A 19,838-nucleotide genomic window follows, 5' to 3' on the forward strand; every position below is an offset into this window, starting at 1 on the left:
TTACTAACAGCCTTTTATCTGCTATGACATGCAGTAAGTTTGAAATAATTTTGTGTAGCACTTTTCTAGAAACTGACACTTTTACAGGAATCAAGTAAAATTACAAACAAAACGAATATATAGTACTGGCAATAAAAAAGGTTCTTCCAACTAAAATGGAACCTTGTTTATGAGACCAAACCAGAAACTTTGGGTCATAATAACAAAAAACATGTTTGGCAAAATAAACATGTCTTTTATGTTCAGTTTCCTATTTTATTTCTTTTTTTTTGTTTTATCTGATTCCTGTAAATTGTCTGAGTTTCTCTACACAAATAAAATGTTTCATTTTATTTTTTTTTTTCAGCCTTTCTGCTGAAAAAAATCAAATGAAGTGTGAGAGCAGCAGCAGCAGCAGAATGGCCACTCAGTCAAAGTTGTTTGTAGATTAACAGCTATGCTGAGGGATTAGTGACAGACTAGATGCTCCACACAATCTGATGATTATCACACACTGCTGACATGAACACAACACTAACTTCTCCACCTGAATAGAACAAATTCCCAAATTGATTCTCTTTGTCCGGTTTAAAACAGAGCAGTAGCAGGACAACAACACACTGCTGGTTTCTGCTCAGCAGAAAAGCAACAGATGTGTCGCCAGCGTTCTGATATCAGAGGCGGGTTGGGGGGATTAAACGATAACGCTGCTCTGGTCATTTGTCAGAGCTTTGATGGGAACGGTTTCAGGAAGCCTGCCAGGCGGAGACGGCGACGCGCTGCAGCTCTGATCATCGTCCGAACAAAACCTTTCAAACTACAAGACAACGCAATTATTTTACACCAGCAGGAAATAAAGAGAAACCATCAGCAGGTAGGAAGAATGCTAAATTAAGTTTCTTCATATTTTACTTACAGAGTTCAGACTCATTTTCTTTTTTAAGAGAAAATTTCACATAAATCCAAGAATATCCGATACTGGACCAAAATGATCAGCTGTTTTATTATCAGAGATGCAAATGTGTTTTGTTTTTGTTTATTGATTATTTGCAGAAAAAAAGTCAGAACGGTTCTGATGGATGAAAAATTGATTCTGCCTTCGGATTTATCAGATCAGCTTTTACAGTTTATCTATTTACTGATGTTTGGTTTTGTTTATTATTCTATGAATCATTACTACATCCATCCATCCATCCATCCATCCATCCATCCATCCATCCATCCATCCATCGTATTTTTGTATTATTTTAGTTTATTTTTTATTCTTTTAATGTATATCTATGTAAAATGCCAATATATTCACAAGTCCGTTTTTAGATTTATAACCTAACTTTTTGCTATGTTTAATTCCTTATGTATTTATTTTGTTTGGTTTACTTACGTTTTTTTCTTTTTTATTATTTGTTACATTGGACTATGCATCCTTCTTGCAATACAGTTATTATTATCATCATTCATGAAAATCACATAAAAATGACCCTTTTTTTCTTCTGAATTATGTTGAATAAACTGCAGTTATCTCATAAAGTTCTGGTTAAATTAAAAATAGTTCAACATACTCATCAAAATTAATAAAAATCAAATGTTTTTTTAAGATTCTAAGTTTATTTTAGTCAACTTACAGGCCTTTAAAATGATTTAATAATCGATAAGCTGAATAGGGAATAAATGTGAGAAAAATCAAGAGACGGGACCAACTTCAATTTGTTGCAGCTTTGAGAATCTGAGATTTTGGATTAATATTTCCGTGGCAGAGTTTAATCCAGCCCGGCAGAGAGCATGATGGCAGGAAAAAAGAGGCTGGGGTGGGAGTGGGAGTGAACGCGCGGTTTAAGGGCCGCAGAAGACGAGAACGCGAGTAACAGAGGGATTAAGGTCAGCCATGTTGAGCATCTGGCTTAAGCGATGTCCCATGCTCCTGCTCTGTCCTGCAACACATGATCAGAGGGATTACACAGCAGACATGCAGGAACGTGTCGCGGCTCGCTGAACGGGCCAACTACGCAGACACTGACCCGCTCTGCCGTTCCCACAGCTGGCATGAGGCTGGGCAGCGGCGGGCTCCGGCTCCGGAGGGCCGCGGAGCCGTCCGAACCCGAATCTGAGGAATCGACGGAACCGGCCCGTCACGAGCACAACCATCCGGAACACCACCATGAACACACGCATCCAGAACATCACCCCGCACACGAGTACGACCACATGAAGGAGAAGTTCATGAACGAGCTGAGTCACCTGCCAAGTAAGGCGCCGGCAGAACCAGGATGAAATAAACCGATCCGAATGATTGTTTCACAAACAAAACGAAAAGTATTCACACTATTTGAACTTTTGCACCTTTTGTCAGTTGCAAGTCTGGAAATACACTTTTTTCACTTCCGATACCGATACCTGAGGTTTAGTATCGGCTGGCAGCGATCCGATACAGAAAAACATCTGAACGGACTTAAAATGTTTCTTTTTTTTTAAACATGATATATAACAATAACAAATGTATCTGATAACTCTGCAGTATATCACACTTAAATACACCAATAACTGTAAAAACATCAAATCTTTAATTCATTCATTCATTCAGTGCTATTAGGAAGTAGAACAGCCAATGTAAAATAAATAAAGAAAGTGACAAAAACAATAAGCTGATTACCTTTATCAACCTTCTTTCAACTACCGATGCACCGATCCACTTTCTATCACTTCTGATACCAATACTGATATCTGACATTTAGAACCAATCAGATGAAACGGTGCTGAATTGACTTAAAACATTTTTTCTTTAAAACGCAGACATAAATGGACTGAATTACAAATTAATTTGATAACTCTGCACCAGTAGAGCCCACCTACACACACCAACAGCTTCACATGTTTGGTCAAACATGTAAAAACAACTTTAATTTGTTCAGTCAGTTCAATTAAGAGTAGAACAGCCGATATAAAATATGCAATAAAGAAACTGAAACATCTAAAAACAACTGTGACCAACCTTCTTCCAAATGGTTCAGAAAGTGCAATTAAGATTTCTAAATATAATGTAAAATAAATTTTAAAAAGCATAGAATTAGACTGAATAGATCTGCCACAACTTTGTATGTTTTCTGAATCCAAAATCTGAAGCTGATTCAAATTTTGCCCAAACGAAAAATATAAAGTTCAGAGCGTACAGACATAAAGTATTATAAATAAACTTAAGAGGAAATAAAATGAACAATTTTTCTTTGCATTTTCCACAAATATCAACATCCCTTAGAAGAAATGTATCTAAAAAAGGTTGCGTAAATCTTTATTTTAAAGTCTAAAAACAGAAATAAAACGATAGTTCTTTAAACATGAGAACAGATGTTCTATAGTAGATATTTATCAAAAATTATAAGCAGTTGTGTAATATTTACAGCAGAATTTCACTTTTATTTATCACTTTGTGTTGGTTTATTTGACAAAATCCCATTGAAATGCATCAAATTTACATTTTTAGCTGAACAGAATGTGCAATACGTTCAATAACATCAAGATGTTTGTGTGTTCATATGTTGAGGAATCAGTTCTGCTAAAGCAAAATGATCCAGTGAAGCTAAAGATTTCAGTGGGAAAGGAATGACTTATAATTATGATGTTTTACTCTCAGCTGCAGGAGTGTTATTATCTGATTGTGGGGAAGAAAGTGTTTACTGACCAAACACACTCAGCAAACTGTCTGCAGATAAGTGGCTGCACTGAAAATCCCTGCGGATGAGACAGAAGCAAATAAAACCAACGTGAAATAATGCGGTTAATTTAAAGGAGTTTAAGGGATTAAAAATCTCAAATGGCAGGAGCTAATTCGCCGCTCTTCTGCAGTTCCTGTGTGGGCAGTGGCGGCCATCATTGTTCTGGTCCTGGTTCTGGTGGCCTGCTTCATCTTCTGCATTTTCAAAAAATGTTTTGGGAAAAAGAAAAAGCCGAAGAAAGAGAGGGGGAGGAAGGCCGCAGGTCGGCGCAGGAAGGAGAAGGAAGGAGACGGGGAGTCCGGAGAAAAGGTGGGTTGATTTTCGCTCCGCAGCCAGTCTCACCTCGTCTGCTGTTCCACGATGAATCACGGAGAGACGTTTCCTGTTGCAGGAGGGCGATGTGAAAAAGGACGGAGAGGAAGAAGAGAAAGAACAGGAGAAGTTGGGCAAACTGGAGTTCTCCTTGGATTACAACTTCACAGATTCTCAGGTAGCTCCAGAAACAGATTAAAGATTAAAATGAGTTCCAATCGATTAACTAATGATGAATCAGAGCTTCTTTTAGTGTTGTAGTGTGATCGCCATCCACAAGAGGGCGCCACTGGCCAGCCGTAAGTGGAGCCAGCTGAAAGAGAAACAAAGATGGCAGATATAGCTTCCCTACCACGGCGTATTCGGGTCGTTCTAGATAGAAAAAAAAAGAGGATTAAATTTCTGCCAAAACAACAAGAAAGTTTGAGATCAATCTCATACATTTTCTGGCCCAAACATGGAAATTTCTCCAAAAGTCAAAAATATGCAAGATAAAAAAATCAAGAAACTTTGAGATCAATCTCATACATTTTCTAGACAAACAATGAACATTTCTGAGCAAACAAACAAACAAACATGGAAATTTCCGACTTTAAAAAGTCAAAAATTTTCAGCTCAAAATTTTTCTTTTTTTTCTGGACAATTTTTGAGATTGATCTCAAAATTTCTGAGTTTTTACTTGCAAATGTACTCCTCCTTTATTTCTATCTATAATGGGCCTGATACAATGTGCTTTTTAAAAATTAGCATATAATAAAAAAATTGCCCTTTCTGTTACTGAAAGATGGTTGACATAAGAGAAAACTCAGGTTTTTCTTTTTTTAAGGAAAATGGACGTTTGTTAATTATCTGCTAGTCAATCGATAAGATCAATAAACTTTAGATTACCTCATTGAACGATAACTTGCATCCCTAATCCGTAAGAACTCACTGATGCATGAATAACTTCCAGTTTTCAGCTGTATCGTCACGTTTGATTCGTTTTTCTTTCTGCTGAAGCTGATAGTGGGGATCCTCCAGGCTCAGGACCTCGCTGCCATGGACATGGGAGGAACCTCGGACCCCTACGTTAAAGTTTTCCTGCTGCCTGACAAGAAGAAGAAGTATGAGACCAAAGTCCAACGTAAAAACCTGAGCCCTGTTTTCAACGAGACTTTTATTTTTAAGGTACTTCAACGCAAACAGTTTTGTTTTTGTTGACATTTGTGTGGCTAATAATGTAAAAAACGTAAACAATCACCTGCATTCCCTTATTTAACAATAAATGTCGTTTCTTTTTAGATTCCCTACGCGGAGTTGGGCGGAAAGACTTTGATTCTGGAGGTTTTCGACTTTGATCGTTTTTCCAAGCACGACATGATCGGCGAAATAAAGATTCCCATGAACAGCGTTGATCTGGGTCAGCCAATGCAACAATGGAGGGACTTGGAGAGTGGAGAGAAAGAAGAGGTAAAGTTCAGAGTTTTTATTCAAACGGTATAAAACAGGGTTACCTTAATACGTGGGTTTGGTCACGCGCCTAAAACAGGTTTTATGTGGTTTAAAATAACTTTAAACGGCCAAAACTGTCATTTAAAGGATAGTAGAATTTATCAAGGTGCACAGCAACAGGTGGGGGAGGGGAAGTGCAACTCTATACAGTCTGCTTAGACCTACTACAGACTCTGCAATTACTAACTTGTCAGAAAATTAATAAATATGCTGCTACTTTCCAAAATTTTTGACCAACTTTTCTGTCTTCAGGAAAAATTGGGAGACATTTGCATTTCTTTGCGCTACGTACCAACGGCTGGGAAACTGACGGTGAACATCATGGAGGCAAAAAATCTGAAAAAAATGGACGTTGGTGGTTTATCGGGTAACTAGACCTCTCTGGGACTTCGGTCCATATTCTGTCTCATATTGAAGGAAGATGCTGAATACTTTTTGTTGTCTTCAAAAGACCCATATGTGAAGATCGTTCTGCAACAAAACGGGAAGCGGATAAAGAAGAAGAAGACGACAGTGAAGAAGAACACGCTCAATCCCTACTTTAACGAAAGCTTCAGCTTCGAAGTCCCATTTGAACAAATACAGGTGAGCTTCAAATTACGCCAATTATTCAAAAGAATAAGCAATAGATTAATCAACTACTAAAATAATCTTTAGTTGTCGCCCTAATCACGATTAATCCGATTAATTGTTTCACTGCAAAAACACAAAATGTTGTGTTCAGCCCTGTAATGTTTATTTTTTTTGCAATGTCACTCATCTTAAAGTGTAATTAAGTGATTTCATAATTTTGCTGTGTTTTTTTTTTCTCCAGAAAGTGCAGGTTGTCATCACCGTGTACGACTATGACAAGCTGGGGAGCAACGACCCCATAGGGAAGACCTTCATGGGTTATGGGGCGACTGGTGTGGGCCTGCGCCACTGGTCTGACATGCTGGCGAATCCTCGGCGCCCGGTAGCGCAGTGGCACACCCTGCTGCCTGAAGAGGAGGTGGACAATGCGCTCAAAGCCAAACCTCGCTAACAACCGGACCAAATCTGAAATGTCTTCTCAGCTTGTTTGTTCTGTTTCACAGTCCAGTGAATAAAGGCGCTGTCGTTTCTGAAGAGAGCCCGTCTCCTCAGAAGAATTTGATTGAACGAGACTTTTTCCTTTTATGGACATTTGGACCCGAGTCGTTACAGAACCCCGTAATCTAGAGATAAGAGTTTGTTTATCTGTCACTAGTCTGTACTTTGTATTTCGATGTGCCTGTGTACAATACAAACAATTTTGTTTTTGCTTTTCCTCTTTCTCTCACACTTTATAAACCAAATTTAAATTCGAAAATTTACCCGTGAATGTAAATATGCAGGTTCTGTGAAATTCCTTCAATATAAAAGAATAGTTTGTGAACTCTTGTGTTATGTGAAGTCCTGTTGGCGTTTTGGCTTATTATGTTGTGCTTTTGTGTAAAAGACTCCTTTAAAATCGAAATAAAAAAATCTTTCGACAGTTGTACAGTTGCTATCTTCACTTTTAGATACAGCTGGGTCGGTCCCGACTTTGGGCTCTGTAGTTTATTAAGTGGAAATTTAGTAAGCTTAAAATATGTGTAAAATAAGTGTTAACCTATTAAAATAAGTAATAACTACTTGTTTTTAGTCTAAGGGAGTTTCCTAAGAGTGAGCTGCCGTCTTACCAGCAATTTGCATGGAGTTAAATTAGGGCCATAAAGTTTGTTCTTAAAAAATAAATAAATAAATAAAAATAATAATTATTTGAAACTGAAAAATATTTTTGAAACTGAACAAAAATGTTGAAACTGAAATAAAAAAATCTGAAATTGAATTTTTTTTTATTAAAAAGGATTAGAATTGTATTTATGTATTATGTATACAATATACAGTATATATATAACTGAATAAACATTCACTTTTTTGTTCCAAAATTATTTTCACTTTCATTTCTTTGTTTTTTTAATATTTTTTTAACAAACATTGGAAGTTAATTGACACCAATTTTGCTCCACAGTTGCCTCACTGCATTGGAGACCGTTACCTAGCAACCGAACTCAAACATTTCCCCGGATGTTCCAGATCTGTTACTGAGGTGAGTCCTTACCAATACTTTATAATCCTTTGACAGACTTAAGACTCTAACGATATTACATCAGTTAGCTTGTTTAGTCTACATACCGTTAGCATGATCAAAGTTACGTCTCGGCTGTTGCTACCATGTTTCAGCGTCGACGTGAAACCCAGCGGAAGATTGATGGTTCCCATGTTTCTGTTAGGATGAGCGCAGGTCGGGTGTGTGAAGGAGCGGGCTGGTTCTCCTGGTGGGGCTTCAGTCCAGCCCGGAATCTGCTCAGTTTGGGTGAGAAGCTGCGCCAGGCTGTTTACATTTTTATTTAATAAACGAAAAGAATTATGGGTAATTTTTCTACTGGGCGCTGTGTAGTGGAGTGGTTCCCAATGTGGGGTTCTACACCTCATAAAGGGTCCCAAATCAACAAGCGTAGGGTCTTTAGTGCGCTACATAAATAAAAGTTAATAATAAAAATAACAGAAAAAGTATTTATTAAGATATTACAAAAATACAAATAACAAATAGAGTAAGACAAAATATTAGTAATAGATGTTGATTGCAATTGTGACAAACACAAGTTTCTTTGACTGTTTTATATGAACAGTAATATTGTTCCTGCCTGCTTTCCATTAGGCCCATATTTTGAATTACAAATTTGGTTTGATTGATCTCATGTAATATTCTATTTATAAATGTTGTGTTTTCAGTAGCAGTAAGCAGAAATGACCATAGTATATCAAATATAAATAATTCATAATATATTTACATCAAACTTGACCATTATTTTGAATTAAATCTGTTGCTAACATTGTTGAACCCCCTAAGATGCTAAAATTTGAAATATAATTGTTAAATGAATATCTTATAATGGGTAAACTTGTGTTTTGGCTGTTTATCCAGGCCCTGTGAAATCTGAAGGAGAAATGAATGTGCTGCTGGTTGGCAGTGGGGATCCCAGACATATTTTGAAGACTATTGCAGATTCTCCAGTCGAGGAAAACCTTCATGTGAGCCATTCAATGCAAAAACACAAAATCTTACCAAGTAATTTTGTTCTAGTTTCACATGCAGCTATTTTAGTGCATTTAAAATAAGACAAAAGGAAGTTACAAGTGACTTTTCAGGAATAAATAGGAGCTTGTTTTAAGTCAATACTTACTTAATAATTCCTTATAACAAAATGTTTAAGTGAAGTAATCTACCAGTGGAATAACTTATTTACTTAAAACACGTACCTATTCTTGCTGAAAAGTTACTTACAAGTTAGTTTTGTCTCATTTCAAGTGAACTAAAATATTTTCTCTAGAAAGTAGACAAGGATACTTGGTAAGAGTTTGTGTTTTTTCAGTTTATTCCCTTAAGCTCCTGCATTAAACAGATATCCGCACAGATCCGTGCAGCAGGAGTCACACATGTTCTCTGTTCTGCAGATGTGGGTGATTGAAAGCAGCATGGACGTCGTGGCTCGGCAGCTGCTGCTCCTCTACGTTACGCTGATGCCACAGGAAAAGATGGGAATTAACGGTCAGAGCTGCTTTGATGATGAGTTTATCATTGTATTAAAGCCACGGCGCTCTAAAATGTTTTGTTTTCAGAGAAGACTGAAGTTTTCTTGGAGCTTTTTGGAAACACGGAAATCCGGAGTCAGACAGAAGAGACGCTGCGGCGAGCCGCATCACAACTCATTCTCTCAGTCACTGAAATAATGGAGGACCCCTTAAACGCCTGCCTGAACACAACACTCCTGAAGGTGAACTGTGCAATTATTTTTCTCTTATTTCCAGTAAAACCACTAAAACTGAATGTTTTCCCAGTTTAAAGAGCGGGATGAGCTAGCCAGGATACTCAAGCTGTGGATCCAGCCTGCAGCTTCTTCTCCGGTCATCATGTCCAAAGCCTGGGATTATCGGGTCAGGCAGCATCTCGGTACCCGCTACGACTCCAGGAAGGGATGTTTCGACTGGGACCTCACCATGAAGCTGCATGAGAAAGGGGTGATGGAGAATTTTTACACTTTGTTGTTTATGTTGCCAAAAGAAAAAGAAAACAGAACTGGTAATTTCTCCATTTTAATGTTGAGATTGCCTACATCACTGCAAAAACACAAAATTCTGTCAAGTATATTTCTTGTTCAAACATCTTATTACACTTGAAATAAGACTTAATTAACTTACAAGTAACTTTTCAGCAAAAAATATGAGCTTGTTTTAAATGAATAATTCCTTAATATTGATAAAAATAGCACTAGTTCTACTAGCAGCATGGGACTTATAACTAGCAGCACTTATAACACGGTTATAAGTGAAACAATCTGTCAATCTAAATAGTAATTTTTTCATCAAAATTAAGGAATTATTGACTAAAATAAGCTTCTGTATCTTGCTGTAAAGTTACTTGTGAGTTAATTGTCGTATTTCAAATATACTAAGAAACTAGACTAGAAATACTTGGTAATATTTTGTGTTTTTACAGTGTTGAACTCTTCCTGGTTTTTCTCTAAGCAGTGTGGAGTCATCAGCAAACAGCAGTATGTGCAGTGGAGAGGAAAAGGTTTGGCCTTCGAAATGAGGGAAGGTATCTACCAAACAACCAACCCCACTTTACTCTCCACAAGGGTTTTTAATAAGGTTCGTGCATATTTGTTTTTGGTGAACTAAAGAACTCTGAAATTAAATAAACAATCTAAATCTTAGTTTGTTTTTGTCTCAGCAGAAAGGAGACAAAGTTGGCATTCAGGGCTACTGGGGAGACATCGTTTCAAGCCCTTATCTTTCTTTTGGTATTGAAAGTGACGACAAGAAGCTGCTGAAAACACAGAATGGGCAAAACCTCCATGTAAAATATTGCTTCAACTATTGCCTGTCAAACACTTCACATTTTGTCACTTTGCAACATTCACAAGCTTTCATTTCTTTTATTGGAATAAGAAGTACATACATATTTGAAAGCAAACTCAGTTATAATTGCAGTGAAATGTGGTTTCACATTTTTAAAATGTAATTAATAAAAGTTTGCAAACCATTTATAATTTTCTTTCAGTTCATATTAAATATGCTCACATTATGAAGAAGAGAACAGTCTTTTTTTATTTATCATCTTTCCCTCTTATCGCCTCCACAGACGGCCCAGGATATCTCTTTTGCAAACCTGCAGGAGTTGTTCCGGTGCCTGTCCAGCAGGCGGCGCTATCTCACTACTTCTCATTCAGACACAGAGGCGGAGGAAGCGCCCACACTGAGTCAGCAAAAATCACTTAATGGTAAAACGTCAAATTATAACTGAAGAAACAGAGATATCTGAAACTGAAAATGTCAGAATGTACATGTAGAAGAATTTTTTTATAATCTTATATAGTTATCTTCTTTATTCCATTTGTTTTATTAACGCAAACCGACTCAATACATTTTTTTTTTTTTACTCCTCTTCAGATTTAATGCACCTCAGCGGCGTCTCTGTCACATTTCTGCCTTTAGACTCTCTTCTAAAGCTGCCACAGAAGCAGAAATACCGCCACTACTTCAACTCTGTTTACTTCTCTGCCAGGTAAGCATCAGTAAACAACAACAGAATATTTATTTTGTGTCATCCTGAACTATGGATATGGCTGCTGAGCAGGTCTCTGTCTCTGTCTGTAAAGCTGCGTCCACCAGTTGGACCCCATGATGGGACAGATTGCTGCACCAGACGCTGTGCTTGTCGTGGAGCTGGCCAAGTGAGGGCTTTTATAGTAACATGGCTTGTTACCATGGCAACTGCACTGTCACCAAGAGTACAGTGGCGGCTCTGTACTCATGGTGCTTCATTTTGCTTATTAACTAACACTGTGTGTGGTTGCAGTGTTTGTATTTAAGTTGCGTTTGTGTGTGTGTGTGTGTGTGTGTGTGTGTGTGTGTGTGTGTGTGTGTGTGTGTGTGTGTGTGTGTGTGTGTGTGTGTGTGTGTGTGTGTGTGTGTGTGCTTTTTAGGTACATTTTGGACCTGAACAAGGAGCAGGAAGCGGGCTTTGCAGAGACGGTGGCGAACTTGGCGCTAAAGGCAGGATTTGAACCCTGGTGTGAGGGAGCCAGTGATGGTGCCAGTGATGGTGCCAGTGATGGCGGCAGTGATGGCGTCCACGCCGTTTTCGTTCAGCAGAAGAAGTGAAGACGGTTTTTCTTCAGCACAGATCTGAAAGCTGTTTCTGCTGCAACCACATAAAGTTTTTCTCATGTTTTATTAAATGAGCTTTTTGAGAGAAGAAGTAGGATTATATAAGATTTTTCTTACGTCTACTTCTTTTTCTCAAAACATTTGTTCATATTAACATGTGACATGCTCATTTTAGGTTATAAATAAGAAATAAATACATTTTCTAGATAATTTTCATTGTTATGTTTATTCCAATTCCTTCCAAAATGGCAGAATAAGTTCATTTTTTGGAGGTATCTGATTTTTCAGCAGCCTCAGTGGATTTTCAACTATCCAGAACTTTTTCAAACAAACTGCATGTTTATTGTTGTTAATGTATTTGCAGAAAATTTCAGTAGTGAATTCAGTTCGTATAAAAAAAAAACCTGTTTAATTGAAGCATGTGTTTTATTAACTGAATGGGCAATTAAACTTGAAGAGCTGAACACAAGAAAATGACTACAGCTAAATCCTCAGGCTGGGGAAAATCTTCTCCTGAGTTTCCATGTGGGGAACTTCACTTCCATCGGCCTCCAACCTTCCCCTTCCCATGGCCTTTCTTACTGCAATAAGACAAAAGAAGCATCAGTAAACAACAACAGAATAATGTTCACAACAATGCAAAAATACAAAATCTTACCAAGTATTTTTGGTGTAATGCAAAAATCTTAGAACACTTGAAATAAGACAAAACTAACTTACAAATTACTTTTTATTAATATATAGGAGCTTGATGAAAAGCTCCTGTATCTTTTCAAGATATAGTTTCTTTTTCCTTAATATTGATGAAAAATAATTAGTTCTTCACCAGATTATGTATTTCACTTTAAACAAGTCATTTTTTGCTGAAAAGTCACTTGTAAGGATTTGTGTTTTTTCTAGCAAAGTGAGTCTAACACAACACACTCCATCAGTTGTCAGTGAGGGTTTTAAAAATAAATGCAGTTCTGCTATTTTTCTGCTATATTAGTGATGTCGCTGCCTGTCTGCAAAGATGCAGTAACTAAAAGCTGTGCATGAATCAAAGATGGCTGACTCACAATTTCTGAGCATGTTGGATTCTGTTCAGCAGGACGTTGATCTGAAAAACAAAGTGGAGTCAAGTGTCACAAGTTAGATCATTTTTTGGAAACAAACTTTATATTTTCTCACTGCAAAAACAGAAACCCTTAGAAAGTATTTTTGGCCTAGTTTCTAATGTAAATACACTTAAAAAAAAACTAACTTATTAGAAACAGGAAAAATATTTAGTTGTGAGTGTAATAATAGTAATATTAAGGAATTATTGACTTAAAACAAACTTCTATATCCACTGAAAATTTACTTTTAATTTGGTTTTGTCTCATTTCAAGTCCTAAGATATTTGCACTAGAAACTAGACCAAAAATACTTGGTAAGATTTTGTGTTTTTGCAGTGCTTAGATGAAGATTTACTTCATATTTCTGTTTCTTCATCTTCTCAGTGAGGTCAAACTTCTCTGATTCCAGCTGATAGATCCATTCCCACATCTCCTTGGCTCTCTCTCTGAAACACATGGAGTTGAGCTGACAACCACCTGATTGCATTTTTAAATTATTTCCAGAATTTTCCAGTCTCACTTTGTGCAAACTGTAAAAACGAAACGCTGTAAATGAATCACCTGAGGCCGTCCTCCTTCAGGCTCTCAATACTCAGTGGCTTCCGTCTCTCTGCCAGAGTCTTTTTCTTGATCTCTCTTGCTGTTTGTCTCTTGCCTCTTCTTTGTTCTTCCTGCAGGAAATACAAACTTTACTTACAAAACTGGGTCAAGGATGATTAATCAAGCTAACATTAAGTTTCTGTAATGGTTAAGTGTTCATGAACTATGCCTAAAAAGCAAGTCTTATTTAAATGTTCGCTACCATTTTTGATCAGAAGAGTGGTCAGATATCCAGAATTAGGTTTTACACCTTCTACAGCTTGTTAAAGTTACTTATATACAAATATTATGAACACAAATGAATATATTTTGAAAAAAAAAAGCACACTGTGCGACAGACTGGCGACCTGTCCAGTCTGTCCGCCTCTCGCCTGGCACCAGCACCCCTCCGTACCCCACTAGGGACAATGGATAATGGATGGATGGATGGAAAAGATGGAAAACTCTCACGTCAGAAAGTGAAACTCATGCTATAGATTCATTTCACACTCAGTCACAAAAGGTCATTTCTAAAAAAAAAAAAAGTTCAGAGTGCTATATCCAAACATATTCTTGTGAACGTTTTCCTTCCACTAAATTTTCCTGTTTTGTGTTAATTAGCTGATGAAGATGTGACATCAAGAGTTTCCAATATTTTTACTTTTCCACAATATCTTTGATTTTCTGAGACACTGGATTTTGTGCTTTTGTCGTCTCACAGCCATAATCATAAAAATGACAATAAATTGTGACAATAAATATTGAATGTTGTTCTAATTATTAGAGCTGCAGTTGTGCTGTTTCACATTTGTTTGCTAAAAAGACAAAGAATCCCACTGACCTTTGCAAGGAATCCTCCAAAGTGAGCGCCCATGTTGGAGAGCACTTTCTTCTTCTTGGCCTCATCGTCCGCTCTCTTCTTCGCTTCCTCGTCCTCTTTCCTCTGTCGTTCTTCCTGAAAGAGTTAATCTGAAAAAGCGTGCTCTACAGAGCAGATTTTAAAAATGATACCTGTAATTTTAGAATAATTTACTGCAATCCGTGTCTGTCTGTCTCGCTCTTTTTCAGCCCTCACACGCTGCTGCTCAGCTCTCTCTGATCTCCTTCTCTCCTACATTAAAACACAGAATAATGCAGTCAGAGCAGGACGGAAAAGGATTAGAGTCACTGGAAAAAAATACAAAAAAACTGGATGTTTTTTCAGAATTATAAATCTGTATCTATCTGTGTCAAAATCCAAATAAATAACCAATTATCCTTAAGTGTTTGTCAGTTTTTCTGTTATTATATGAAAACAATTACACAACTGTTTTCTTTCTTTTTATAGGATTTGTAAACCTGCAATTTATCCACACGGAAAGACCGTCTCAAATTTATTAGTTAGATTTAAATTTGCCTCATGGTACACAAACAACTTAAGCAATTCTGATTCTGAGAAAATGTTCAAAATTCTGACAAAAAAAAGTCTGAATTTTTAGATTAGATACATAATTCTGAGAAAAGTTTGAGTTCTGACATTAAAAGTCAGAATTTTGAGGAAAAGTGTGAGAATTTTAAGACAAATTCTCACAAATGAGATTAAAGTTGGAGTTCTGAGTAAAAAAAAAATTTTTTAAAGTAATATCTTTTTGTTTTCAGTGGCCCTAATCTTCTTCCATACTGCAGTCCTGCAGGATCCTTAAAACAGAGGAACTTTACAATTCTGTCTTTGAGTCCAATCAGCTCCTCTTCCTCCTTCTTCCTCTGCTCAAAGTGAACATCTATCAGAGTTTGCAGCTCCAGCAGATCCTTCTCCATCCTCTTCCTGTGGATATCCTGACAGCAGGAACACAAAGGGTCACTTATGACTGATTTGGACACTTTTCTTATAACTTATAGCTGAAGGAACGTACGTCAAAGTCAACTCTCTCTCCTTCTGGGATTTTTGGCGGTGCGAGTTGTGTGACCACTGGCCTGAGCAAATATTACAACATATTAACACATATTTGCATTAAATATTCATGTTTTAGTTATTTGTAGGTAAAAATGAACAGTATTTAACATACTTGTATCTGGGGCGTTCTTCCTCGACATGGTCGCCAGAACAGCAGCAGAAATAATGAGTTGGGTTTGTTTTGATAAAACTCGCCATTAAGTTAAAAGAAAAAAATTAGTAAATTTCAACCAAAAAATTCTGAAATTTTGAGATTAATCTAAACAAAAAAACATGGAAATTTCCAAGATCAAAAAGTCAAACATTTTCGTCCTTTTGAAACAGACAATTTCCAAAAGTGGAAATATTGAAACTTTTGGTGCTCAGAAATTTCCTTGTTTTTTTCTAGAACATTTCTGAGTTTTTTCATAAATGTTCAGTTTTTCCTTGCAAATGTTCAATTTTCAGAGATCAGAATATTTCTTGTTTTTTTTTTAGAAAATTTCTGAGATTAAAATTTCTGAGTGTTTTGAAAGAAATTTACTCTTGTTTTCTATCTAAACTGGCCCTAAGATGCAAAAATAAAAGTAACTGAGAAAAAATCACACTGAGAAAAAATAAAAATAAAAACTTAACAATGTCACAGTATTATGAAAAAAGTAATAGTATTATTACACAAATAAAGTCAAAATGTTATGAGAATGTAGTTGTAATAATACTACTAATAATAATACTTCTTATTCTTGGCGCCTTTCTCAACACTCAAGATCACCTTACATAATTTAACATAAAAAAAGAACAAAAAGTAATAAAATGTGAAAATATGAAACCCTTACCCTAACCCTAAACCCATGAAATTACAAAAATGAAGTTATACAAGTCTAAATAATATGAGAATAAAGTTGTACTATTATGACTTTATTCTCATATTACTTCAACTTTATTCTTATATTATTTTTACTTTCTTCGTCTGGCCCTAATTCTCCATTGTAATACAGTCTAGAGTTTCCTGTATTATAAAGTTTAATAATAACCCTCTGATTTGTTCACAGGCTCACCTTCCTCTCCCTGCTCCTCTTCATCATCTGCAGAAAAACACAGCAGCAGTAAGACAGAGCTGAGAGAAAAAATGTACATTTATTTAAAAAATGAGTGAATGTTCTTACCCTCCTGATGGCCTCTAGAGGCAAAGAACAGATAATATCAGACAAGCTTTAAAAAAAACAGACTGTAGTGATATAAATACTGAACGTTGGATTTGATTGGCTCACCCATGTTCTTCTGGAAAAGACATGGCGACTCTGGAGAGAAAAACTTAAATATGAAATTCAGCAGAAAAGCTTCATTCAGAAGCCGAGAGCTCTTTCAGTAACAGACTGCTGCATCCTAAGTGCACAAAGAAGCGTCAACACAGATCCTTCCTCCCAGCAGCAGTAATGTTAGACTCTAGATTCTAGAGTCTAGAATCTAGACTCTGGATTCTTCACTATTGTTATTTGCAGTTTTTCCAGATTCTAGTAAATATCCTGCTCACTGCAAAAACACAAAATATTACTGAGTGTATTTATAGTTAATTGTGCAAAAACCTCAGTACATTTAAAATAAGACTAAATTAACTTATAAGTAACTTTTTAGCAAGAAATAGGAGCTTGTTTTAAGTCAATAATTTATTAATATGGATGAAAAAGTTTTAGTTTCACTGGCAGATTATTTCACCTACACTAAAAAAGCGTTTTGTAAGCCTGATATATTTTATTTCATTTTATAAACCAGTTCTATCAGGAGGAACTGAAACTTTATCTACAAGGAAAGTTAAAAGTGCATTTCAGTTCATCTGACTCGTTACAACAAAAACCCTTTTTTAAAAATCCTGTGAATTAATTTTTTAATTAAAGGAATTTTTTTAATTGCCTTTTTTGTGGGAACTTGTAATGAACAAATGACGAATGTATTTCTTGTGTGCTTTCCAACGGTCCCACAGCTTGATTTATTATTATAAATTGAGATTTATTTGTGGGAGGGGAAATTACAATAATGACAACATGAATATTCCTGGGCCGTTGGTCTAATAACACTTTTGGATTAGGTGTAACTACTTTCCTGATTTTGTTTGGAGAGTTTAAAAAAAAAAAGTAAACTAAATACTAAATAGAAATTTAAAAATGTGTAAACTTTTTAATTTTGACAAAGTTACAAGATTATTGTTAAATTCTTTCTTGTTATTTTGGCAGTTAGCAAACTGAAATAATTTAGACAATCCTACCAAACCTGAAAATAGGAAGTTTAGTCTGATTAAATGTAAAAACACAAAATAAAAAGGCCGTCTGTATTTAACTGGATGCAAACAGTCGAGGCTGGAGGGACGAGAGGACAGAGACGTGTTGTTACCCTGCAGGGAAAGACTCGGAGACCAGCTGTCCTCCTTTTAATTTGATTTGGAAGAAAGAATCTGGGATGGAGACATTAAGCATTTTGGCTGGTTGCTATTTATACCTAAACACTCTGCTGTCATCCCATCTATTCTCTGCCTCTATTAACTGAAACTTGAACAAACTGCAGCTTAGACTACAAACTGTTACCTCATCAGAGTTTGTCAAACTGAAAAAAATTAAAAAAAACAAGGCAGACATTCGTCCCCTGAGACCGTCTGTCGTTTAATAAATCAACAGACTTTCAGATCCTTTGGTTGTCAGATTTTCAGTGAACATCTCAGAGATTGTGGATCTGAACAGCGACGTGGGCCGAGAGCCAGCGGAGGATTTGGAGAGGAATTCATGGCATCGTTACTAAACTGTCTGAAAGAGGACAGACGGACGGACAGGGAGTCCAAGGGCACCAGAAATAAACCTGTCAGTCTGACCATCGCCATGCTTGATTTCAGATTCATCAACGCTCACTTTAATAATAAAAAAGTGACAGCTAACCCTTTCACAATAGGAAATTAATCAGCTAAATGAAATGTTTCCATTCTGATGACTGAAAGTTTTTGAATGGCAACTTTGTTTACAGACACGTTTATTTTTATTTCTGTTTTACTAATTTTGGTTGTTGCGTTTTATTTTGGACTTTTGGAATATTTTCCCAAATCTTCTCTGCAAAATAAAGTCTATTAGACTTAGAGAGCGTGAACAACTGTAGATATATTATTTGAAGATGATGTCATAACAACAATATTAACATTTATCACAATAATTACAACTGATCATCCTAGTGAGAGCGAGATTTATGCATCCCAAAATATTATATTTTATTTTCCTCACTCACCATTTTTATTTTATACACTTAAAATAAGACAAAACTAATTTAAAAGTTAGTTTAAATTACTTTAAATATGAACCTGTTTTAAGTAAATAATTTCTTAATATTGATGATAAAAATTCTAGTTTCACTTTCAGATGATTTCACTCAGGTCTAGTATGTTTTTAAATCAATATTAAGGAATTATTTATTTAAAATGAGCTCATATCTTGCTGAAAGGTCACTTGTAAGTTAGTTTTGTGTTCAATAATCCTTAATGCTGCTGAAAAAGCACCAACTATCAATGAAATAATCAGAACTTTTTCATCAATAAGGAGTTACTGACTTAAAACAAGCTCTAATTTATTGCTGAAAAGTTTGTTGCTACTTAGTTTTGTCTTATTCAAATTTTACTAAAATATTTGAACTAAAAACTAGACCAAAAAGACTTTATAAGATGTTCAGGTTTTGCAATTAAAACAATGCATGAATACAGATTTTAAAACACTCTGATTGTTTTGCTATGATTGCATCTTAAAAATGAAGAGTTGTAAAATAAACCATCGTAGCTGGAGAAAGTCAGGAGGTGATTAGAGGACATACCTGGACGGTAACGGATGTTCACCGACGGCGATGAGTAAATAACTGTTGAAAACGCGGGTTTATAAAGCGAAATCCTCCGGGAACGTTGTGGATAATCTAATTATTCCGTCCCACTTCTGGGTCTCACCTCCCAATAATCAGCCGGATGAAAACATCCAATCGTTTGTCCTCACAAAACTATTTGTAACTGCGAGTAAATCCGATCCTTAATTTGGAAAAGGTTGGCTGGGATGTGGATCACTGGTGGCTTTTGGAGGCATGAGATGCAGGATGATGAGAGAAGGGTTGATGGCTGACCTCACTCCTGTAATAAGAAACGAAGACAGGTGGCCGGCGCTCAGACCGACCGGCCGGCCGCTCTGGAGAGGCTGCAGCCAGAACGCGGCTATCCGCTCAGGTCTGGAGGGACTGGAGGAGAAAACACAAAAAACTGGGAAGGAGGCAGCAACTTTTACAACCTGAGAGCCATTTTTACCAACCAAATAAAACTACACTGCAAAAACATAACACCAAGTATTAAGTCTAGTTTCTAGTGCTAACATCTTCCTAGGCTTGAGTAATACAATAAATTACCAGTAACTTATTTTCATTAAAACATAGGATGTTGTTTTAAAGAAATAATTCCTTAAAATAATTTTTAAAAATACAGATGTTTTTCCAATTATCACAAGATAAATTTCTCATGCTATATGTTAAATAATC

At 36.2% G+C, this 19,838-nt stretch overlaps 3 protein-coding genes and 1 long non-coding RNA gene across 9 annotated transcripts; 2 read left to right on the plus strand and 2 right to left on the minus strand.

Moving 5' to 3' along the window:
* Window positions 1-520: 520 nt before the first annotated feature.
* On the plus strand, window positions 521-6,990 carry LOC102223935 (synaptotagmin-1-like). The gene is made up of 9 exons (XM_005810835.2): window positions 521-853; window positions 2,015-2,221; window positions 3,817-3,995; window positions 4,078-4,176; window positions 4,998-5,165; window positions 5,280-5,447; window positions 5,742-5,856; window positions 5,941-6,074; window positions 6,304-6,990. Exons 2-9 carry the CDS (start codon window positions 2,020-2,022, stop codon window positions 6,511-6,513), a joined length of 1,275 nt encoding a protein of 424 aa, XP_005810892.1. The 5' UTR covers window positions 521-853; window positions 2,015-2,019; the 3' UTR covers window positions 6,514-6,990.
* LOC111609956 lies at window positions 3,986-7,750 on the minus strand. Its single transcript, XR_002753421.1, has 3 exons — window positions 7,668-7,750; window positions 4,887-5,081; window positions 3,986-4,068 (listed from the first exon to the last, which is right to left on the minus strand). It is a non-coding gene; the product is annotated as an uncharacterized LOC111609956 (long non-coding RNA).
* dnaaf3 (dynein axonemal assembly factor 3) lies at window positions 7,510-11,912 on the plus strand. 3 transcript variants are annotated; one of them, XM_023341574.1, is made up of 12 exons: window positions 7,510-7,581; window positions 7,766-7,848; window positions 8,461-8,567; window positions 8,991-9,084; window positions 9,156-9,310; window positions 9,375-9,554; window positions 10,065-10,187; window positions 10,273-10,395; window positions 10,681-10,819; window positions 10,989-11,103; window positions 11,198-11,272; window positions 11,525-11,718. In XM_023341574.1, the coding sequence occupies exons 2-12, from the start codon at window positions 7,767-7,769 to the stop codon at window positions 11,700-11,702; spliced, it is 1,371 nt and encodes a 456-aa protein (XP_023197342.1). In that variant the 5' UTR covers window positions 7,510-7,581; window position 7,766; the 3' UTR covers window positions 11,703-11,718. The 3 variants fall into 3 exon arrangements, with proteins under 3 accessions (XP_023197342.1, XP_005810907.3, XP_023197341.1); XM_005810850.3 differs by lacking the exon at window positions 7,510-7,581 and having other exon boundaries at window positions 7,684-7,848; window positions 11,525-11,912; XM_023341573.1 differs by lacking the exon at window positions 7,510-7,581 and having other exon boundaries at window positions 7,684-7,848; window positions 11,034-11,103.
* Window positions 11,913-12,109: 197 nt separating this feature from the next.
* tnnt1 (troponin T1, slow skeletal type) lies at window positions 12,110-19,641 on the minus strand. Of its 4 annotated transcripts, XM_023341576.1 has the most exons (13): window positions 19,137-19,641; window positions 16,568-16,597; window positions 16,463-16,476; window positions 16,359-16,381; window positions 15,430-15,449; window positions 15,277-15,337; window positions 15,083-15,199; window positions 14,418-14,495; window positions 14,226-14,339; window positions 13,367-13,476; window positions 13,161-13,251; window positions 12,767-12,807; window positions 12,112-12,289 (listed from the first exon to the last, which is right to left on the minus strand). In XM_023341576.1, the coding sequence occupies exons 2-13, from the start codon at window positions 16,588-16,590 to the stop codon at window positions 12,244-12,246; spliced, it is 738 nt and encodes a 245-aa protein (XP_023197344.1). In that variant the 5' UTR covers window positions 16,591-16,597; window positions 19,137-19,641; the 3' UTR covers window positions 12,112-12,243. The 4 variants fall into 4 exon arrangements, with proteins under 4 accessions (XP_023197343.1, XP_023197345.1, XP_023197344.1 ...); XM_023341577.1 differs by lacking the exon at window positions 19,137-19,641 and having other exon boundaries at window positions 12,111-12,289; window positions 16,568-16,885; XM_023341575.1 differs by lacking the exon at window positions 19,137-19,641 and having other exon boundaries at window positions 12,110-12,289; window positions 16,359-16,885.
* Window positions 19,642-19,838: the final 197 nt, after the last annotated feature.

Source organism: Xiphophorus maculatus, chromosome 10 (assembly GCF_002775205.1).
Source record: "Xiphophorus maculatus strain JP 163 A chromosome 10, X_maculatus-5.0-male, whole genome shotgun sequence".
Classification (NCBI taxonomy): domain Eukaryota; kingdom Metazoa; phylum Chordata; class Actinopteri; order Cyprinodontiformes; family Poeciliidae; genus Xiphophorus; species Xiphophorus maculatus.